At 52.2% G+C, this 8121-nt stretch overlaps 1 protein-coding gene across 1 annotated transcript in view; it reads right to left on the bottom strand.

Annotated features, from left to right (window-relative positions):
* Positions 1-840: 840 nt before the first annotated feature.
* LOC115069646 overlaps positions 841-8121 on the bottom strand; it is a 17139-nt gene continuing 9858 nt past the window's right edge. Inside the window, exon 3 of the mRNA XM_029561750.1 lies at positions 841-1004. Within this exon, the coding sequence (XP_029417610.1) occupies positions 841-1004 (164 nt within the window). The remainder of the gene's footprint in view (positions 1005-8121) is intronic.

Here is an 8121-nt window from a genome sequence, read left to right on the forward strand (position 1 = left end):
GCCTCAGCCTGGGATTCAGTGCTCCAGCAGAGTCATCTGAAACTAGTGCCCAGAGAGGCCACAGTCCGACCCAAAGTACAGGTCCCATCTTCCTGAGCCTGGCCTTCAACTACCTCTTAGTGACATGTGACCTCTACTCTCAGTATACCCCCCTCCACCATTACACCCTCTTCTCTACTTTCATCAGTCACTTTGTAAGGGCTGAGAACACAGGTGAGTGATCCAGTTTCCCAGAGTGGTCTTGGGGGATGCCAGACCTTGACAGCAGCCTTCTGGGACCATGACCAGGAAGACCAACCCAGTCGGTCCTGGACACCACCTCAAATCATGGGCCATCACTGGCCCTCTGCCCCTCTCAGGCCGTCTTCACCCCTCTGCAAGAAAGTCCTGGCCTAGGGCTGGGGAGACCGGCCCTCACCCCCATGTGCCCATAAGTAACTGAGCGGCTCTGGGTCACTGGGGACTTCTGCTTCTTGTGACAAGCAGACAGGACAGTGATGCTTGTCAGCAGTTCAGGAGGCGTTGTGGACATGCACCTTAAAGATCGGTGCCATCAAGTACACATTGAGGTGATGGCGGCTGGTCCCCAACAAGCAGGAAAGTGGCTGGGTCAGCGCAGGCAAGGCAGCCTCAGCTGGTGACTGTTCAGGGTCACGCTGCTGTTTGAGATGCGGTGAGTCCACTGCCTGCCTTTGGGTATCACCTGAGCTTTGTGGAAACTGAGGTGTGTCCAGCCTCCCAAATAAGGCACAGCGATCTAGTCCCACAAGCAGCACAGAGCCAGGTTTGTGGCCAGGTGAGATGAGGGCAAAGTTCCCCACCAAAGTGGGAAACCAGCTCTCATGTCTCACGCTTCCAAGGTCGAGGACGGCTCAGGGGGTGCTCTGCCCGTTGAAGGAGTGACGTGTGGGAGGCTCCTGGGTTTGCCTCAGCTCCACAGCCCACAGAGCCAGAAAGTGGGGTAAGCAGTCGCAACCAGAGGCCACAGGCTGCACCCATGGATGCTGTGAACAGAGGGACCTGCTGATTAGAGAGGCCCACGGCATCCAACCAACACCCAGAGAGACAGATGGGACTGTGGAGATGGCGCAGTTGATAAAGTTCTTGCCACACAAGCACAGGGCTCGAGTTTTATTACTATTATTGCTGTTGTTGTTATTTTAATACAGAGCCCACTATTTTTTATCTTTTTGAGAGGCAGGGTCTCCCTATAGCCCCAGCTGGCCTGGAGCTCACTTTGTACACCAACCTGCCCTTAAACTCACAGATATCCACCTGCCTCTGCATCCCAAGTGCTTGGATTAAAGGTGTGCGCCACCAAGCCTGGCCATTGCTAATTTTTTAGATTTATTTTTATTTTATGCATATGAGTAATGCCTGCACATATGTAGGTATATCAGTGTTGTGCATTGCCTGTGGAGGTCAGAAGGGGCCACTGAATCTCCTGGAACTGGAATTACAGACAGTTGTTAGCTACCATGTGGGTGCAATGATTCAAACCTAGGTCCTCTGCAAGAGCAGCCCTAGGACTGAGTTTAGCACCCAAAGCCCACATAAAAAAAAGCCGGCCGCATGGCGCTTTTGTAATCCCAGCACTGGGAAAATGGAGACAGGCAGGGCCCTGGGGCTCACTGGAAGCCAGTCTAGTCTAACTGAGCTCCACGTCCCAGTGACAGACCCTGTCTCAAAGGAGGAAGACAGCACTCCTGAGGATGACACCCAAGGTTGTCCTCTGACCTACACACACACACACACACACACACACACACAAATGCACACATTCAATAAACAAAACAAAGATGGGGAGATGGGGAGACGGGGAGATGGGGAGATGGGGAGATGGGGAGAGGGAAAGCAGAGAGGTGGAGGACTAGAGAGAGACACAAAGAAGCAGGCGGCTGACGGCCAGCCGTTCTCTGGCCTGAATCACTCCAGGAACCCCTCAGAGGCTCTGCCTGGGGCAGGGTTTGGGGTAACTCCTCTGTTGGGTTTCCCTCTGCCCGAGAGCACTTCTCCCAAGACCGTGCCATTCAGGACGCCCTGTGGGCAAACAGCCTGTGGCCACAGGGCCAGTGACGGCCAGCCCTCCCCCACAGGCTCCCCATAGTGGAGTTCTGCCACAGCGATTGCGGTAGAACCTCGGCCTGAGCCACACAGAGCTGGGGAAGGGCTTTACCCTTCTTGCCACCCCAATGATACCAGCACCTATAATCTGCCTGGCCCTGTGAGGACGGAGAGGGTGACGCTGCAGTCACTGGCTCCCTTGCCTGTTAGGCTGTTGTGTGTGTGCATGTGTGCCAACTTCAGGCGTCTTCTGAAGACTGAGAAAGGTCCTGGCCTGGCTCTGAGGTGGTGGTGAAGGTTGGTAAGAGGCCTGGCCACACTGGGGAGGTGCAGAGCGGGCTCCTCTCCTATCCTGAAATGCCCATCACCTGCCTGGCTCTGGGTTCAGCAACGCAAGACACTCTGTGGAACCCTCCTCCTTGGCCCCCTCCCTGGACTCCCTAAACCCCTGCCCTATTTAGGACTAACTGCTCTTTTCGCTTCTGTAAATCGCTTGGATTGAGGGAACCAGAGGGACAAACTGCACCGTCTCCATTTTGACTGCTGATTCCTCCATTTTCATGATGTCTCATGGTCATAGACTAAGGCAAACCCGGGCATGTCCAGGGGGCCCGGGCAGGTTTGAGGCCTTATAAGGAATAAACAGGGTCCCATAGCCCTGAAGATAACAGTCAGCACATTCCACAGCCCTGAGGGCAGCACCCACCAATGAGAGGCCTCCAAGACTGTAACCAATCAATTCAAAAGTATGTTGGTGCGCACGCGCACACAGGCTCTTTGGGCCAATCAAAACAACTCTGTCATTCCCCTCCTCCCTTTGTCTGAAACCTATGAAAAGCTCCCTCCCCCTGCAATCTGCACTCTCAGACAGACCTACCACGTTAGTTTGGTCTGAGAGTCCGAGCTTAAGCCCGAATAAAGACTCTTTGTTCTTTCATGCTCTCTGGACTCCGTGGTAATTCTTGGGGATCCGTTCTCTGGGCACAACAACTCACATTCATGAGCAAATGAATGCCTGTCCGGCAAGGCCTGCCTTCCTTATGGTGACTGTGGCAAATTACAATGAGTCCTCCACAGCAGCAGGCTCCACATCTGTGGACTCAACCAGCCACAGAAGAAAAATATTCAGGAAGAAAACGCATCCTGCTGAACACACACGGACATTTCCTCTCGGTGTTAGTTCTTAAGCAATACTCTGTGGCAACTCTTCGCAGAGCATTGACTGCATGAGGTAGCATTAAAAAAAACCTATAGCTGGGCATGGTGGCACACGCCTTTAATCCCAGCACTTGGGAGACAGAGGCAGGTGGATCTCTGTGAGTTTGAGACCAGCCTGGTCTACATGGTGAGTTCCAGGACAGCTGGGGCTATGGGGAGACCCTGTCTCAAAAAAAAAAAAAAAGAAAAAAGAAAAAAACCTATAGGGGCTTGAGAGATAGCTCAGCAGTTAAGAACTCTGTTCTTGCAGAAGACCCAGGTTCGAATCCCAGCACCCACATGGCAGCTAACAACTGTCCATAACTCCAGTTCCAGGGTATCCGACAGCCTCTTCTGTCCTCCGTGGGCACTGCACAACACAGATGTACTTACCTACATGCAGGCAATACACACATACACATAAATAAAAATAATAAATAAAATATTTTTTTAAAACCTATACATGGCACAGGAGCTGGGCACAGAGGTGTGCACCTGTCACTGGGGCCACTATGAAGGTCAGCAGGAGGATGGCTTGGGCCCAGGATTTCAAGGTCAATCTGGGCAGCACACACGGATCCTACACCCCCAAAAAATAAAACCCAGAACACGCCATGAAGTATAAAGGCGGGCATGTGAATGTGTCAGCACTGTGCCACTTACAAAGTACTTGGGCATCTGAAGACTTGGGTACCTGATTGGGATCCTGGAGCCAATGGCCCCAAGACCCAGCTGCTCCCCCAACCCTCCCATCCAGCTGTTTCTCCCAGGAAATACTTGTCTCACAGGGAAACAGAAAATGTCAGAAGGACCAGCAGTGGCAGCTGAGCTGAGGTTGTGACTTACCCTTCTAATCCTGTCCTGTCACCACAGGCTTTCCTCCCTCCTGTTCTCAGCCATCAACCAATGACCTGAGAGACACTGAGGCTCAGTGCACGTGGCTGGTGTTAGCAAGTGTCACCTTCCATCAGAGGTCAGTTCCACTGGGGTTGTAGTCAAGTTCTGGCGCTGCTAGCAGACCCTAGGCTGCGTGCTCCTAGGCTCCCCAACAGGGCCACTGTGGACCCGCCTCCCTGGGGCATGTTCTAACACCTCAAAGCATAGATTGAGAGGGCAAGCACCCTGGATTTTCCTGCTCTGGCTCTAGCTCTCCAGGGTCATCTGCGCATTCCCAAAAGGACAGGCACCAGCCTGGAGCCACAGCTGGAGCCACACATGTTCTCCAATGATTCCTGGGAATGGGAGGACCCCAGAGTGAGTTTTGCATGTGCCCGGTCCACTCCAGAAGAATGTCTGGCTTCTAGGTCCACTGCTGTAGCACAGTAGAAGGGCCTGAGCCCACGGCTCAGAGTGTGGAAGATCACTCTGCTGAGCTGACCACGCCCCCAGCGAAAGCCTGGGCAGATGGCATTCCCACAAGGTCTACGAGGGACCAAGAACCCTCAGGCTCCAACATCCCACTCTCGGAGCCCCTGAATCTTTCATGCGTGTGTGTGTGTGTGTGTGTGTGTGTGTGTGTGTGTGTGTTTGTATACACATTTGTATACAGGTACATGTGCAAGGTACATGTGCATGTGTGTGTGCATGTTGCAAATAGAGGCACAGGTTGATGTGGGGGATGTTTTATGTTTTTGTTTTATTTTTTAAATATTTTTTATTTTATGTATATGAGGGTATTGCCTGCATGTGTGTGAGTGCACCGGTGTCATGCAATGTCCATGAAGGTCAGAAGAGGGCATCGGATCCTCTGGAACTGGAGTTACTGATGGTTGTTAGCCACCATGTAAGTGCTCAGAATTGAACCCAGGTCCTCTGCAAGAGCAGCCAGTGCTCTTAACCACTGAGCTATCTCTCCAGTCCTATTTTTGTTTTGTTTTTGTTTAAGACAAGTTCTCTAGCCCCAGATGGCCTGGAACTCACTATGTAGACCAGGCTGACCTTGATCTCTCAGAAATCAGCCTGCCTCTGCCTCCTGAGTGCTGGTATTAAAGTGCTGGGACTCTGGCTTCCACCAGTAAGAGTAAGCTGTTACTGAAGCTGGAGCTCACTAATCCGGCTACACTGGCTGGCCATCCTGGCCCAGGATCCTCTTGTCTCTACCTTCTCAGCACTGAGATTACAGGGTCATGCTCAACTTCTCTTGTGGGTTTTAGGATCGATCGAATTCACGTCCTCATGCTTGCAAGATATGCGCTCTGCCAATGGGGTCAGCCCCAGCTCATCTCTGGATCTTTCAAGTGCTTTGTGTTTTAAGTTGGTGGCCCTTGTGTGGGTATCACCACAGCCTTGTGGGCCCTGAAACGTTGCTCATTCCCCCTTAACATCTCAAAGCACCTCTGCTCTCAGCACCCACCCAATAGAAAGGGGGAAAGTCACACAGCAGAACCCAGGGCTGTAGGACCAACCCTAACAGCTGATGGTGTCCACTGCAAGGGCCTGTCTCCCAGTGTAACGCACAGCCCCGTGCCCTGGAGAATGACCACGGGGGCCTGGAATGGGACCAACCCAGATCCAAGAGGAGAAGTAGAGCCTCAAAGTAAGCATGTGGTCCCCACAGGCAGCCAGGGTGGGGACGAGTCATCCTATCTTCAGGTAATGTATGGGGACAGGCATGATGACACACAAAATGTCTCTTTCTAGCTCCTGATCCTGACGAATGCATTACAATAACTTTATTAAGAAAATCAATGCACATCAATTTAATTTCCAGGATAAGTGCTATGCAGACATTGCAGCGGGCAACACGGGCAGCCATCTTGTGCCTCTGACTCGCACAGAGCACAACAGCAGATTGTGGGGTCGCTCCCTCTCCTCGTGGGTCGTTGGCCACCGTTCCACGAGGACAAAGGGAGCAGAAGCGACGAACGGGGTCAGGATGGCCAGTGAGCACTGATGGAAGAAAGCCCTTCCGGGGAGGCAGGTTCAGTGATACAAACAGCTCCAGACTCAGTGAAACAGCTCCGTTTATTCAGTGGGGGTCAGGGAAAATATAGTGTGGAGGCAGCAGCCAATGCCTCAGCTGATAGGTGCTCAGTATGCTTTATTTACATGTGGCAGGGGATCCTATCGACCATTGGGCAATGCCTGATTATCATATAGAAAAAAGCCTGGGGGTAGTTTTTACTCCAGGTAACTATGCCAAAGGTCATGTTCCAAATAAGGTCAGGCATCCGTGCTTGGTGGCACTTTCCAGGTAAGTCAGGCAGAGAGCAGGAGGTCCCCTGCTGAGAAGGGGAGTCCTTCCATATGGCACCGAACCCCTTAGAGCTATCTGGACATGGAGGACTACAACCCTAGCAGCAGGGTTCTCCAACATCTCCCCCTGTTTTATTTTACAATGGAGAAGTGTCATCACAAGCCTTAAGAGCCAACTCACCAATCTCGGGAGAATCCAAAGTTTGATCATTGACCATGACCTGCTTGGTAGTAATTTTAGCAATGGTAGTGATTTGTCGGCAAAGAAATTGTATGAAACAGGGAGCAAGCATCAAAATGACACACAGCATGATGAGGGGGCTAACAAAGGGTAGGAACCATGAAGGTTCCCCAACAGCAGATCACTCACAGGCCACTCTGGATCTCCTGCCAGAAGCAGCAGTGGTGGGAGCAGAGCCTCCTGCCAGTGTACCCACACATCCTCCAGCAAGTGAAGCAGATGCGGGTGCCCCAGAAGAGCCCCGGGTGCCCTAAGCATCCACCATGCTCGTCACGGTGAGGCTGGACCGGGGTGCTAGCTGGACCTCAGCCAGAGCTCTGAGACCTGGACAGATCTTCCCTAACCTCTCCCAGCCTCAGTTCCTTCTCATCCAAAGCAAGGAGTGGCAGAGGCCTGTGGACTTGTCAAGATGGCATGTCACCTTGGTCTCCACTGTCTCAGATCTTACAGCCTGTTATTAACAGCATTAACTCCCAGATAATCACTGCTGTCCCTGCACAAGGACCTGTGACATGCAAAGGAAGCACTGAGATCATTTGGCATGGTCCTGACTAATTTACATATGCAAATTACCACCCTGAAGCGCTCTGAGAACACACACAGCAGGGTGTAGCATGCCCTCGGCTTTCCTGGGGACAGGTCTGCCTCCTAAAGGGCTCTCAGGCCTGTGGGTCCAGTGAAGGGAAGGAAGGCAGCCCACTTGTCAGGGACCTGACAGTCTTCCCTCTCCACAGGTGGGTGCTGGTGTTAGGGCAAAATGACCCATCTCACCTGCTGTCTCAGCCCCTCCTGGGCTACTGCAGTGGTACCACAGCCCAGTGGGTGACGGACAACAGAGCCTCATGCCCACAGCTCTGGAAGTCAGAAGTCTGAGATCGGAGTGCTATCAGGCTACCCAGACTCAAAAAGTTCTGAACCTGCCAAATTAAACTTTTACAATTTTATTAAAATTCTAAAGAAAAAGAAACCCTCAGGGCAGGTGAGCCGGTAATCTTGGCAGCTTCCCTGAGAAGGTGAATGGTGGGAAGAAGGAAAGAAAGCCATGAAGCCGTGCAGGTCTAGAGCATGCATGAGAGGTCGGACACGTGGCTGACCAGCAGCCACATGGCTGGGAAAAGGAAGCTTTAGAGAAAAAGTGAAGAAATACAAGATGCTGGGGCAGCCCAGGGCTCCAAGGGAAGCATGTTTAGAAAGGGGAGCCATAAAGAAAAGGAGATATAAAGGCTGGAGAGATGGCTCAGCGGTTAAGAGCACTGACTGCTCTTTCAGAGGACCTGGGTTCGATTCTCAGCACCCACATGGCGGCTACGAACCATCCTTAACTCCAGTTCCAGGGGAATCCGAAGCTCTCTTCTGACCTCCACGACATTGCACGACACAGGTGCACTCACATACACACAGACAATACACTCATACTCATAAAA

The sequence above is a fragment of the Nannospalax galili genome, unplaced genomic scaffold (genome assembly GCF_000622305.1).
Source record: "Nannospalax galili isolate Female #2095 unplaced genomic scaffold, S.galili_v1.0 scaffold1254, whole genome shotgun sequence".
NCBI lineage: Eukaryota > Metazoa > Chordata > Mammalia > Rodentia > Spalacidae > Nannospalax > Nannospalax galili.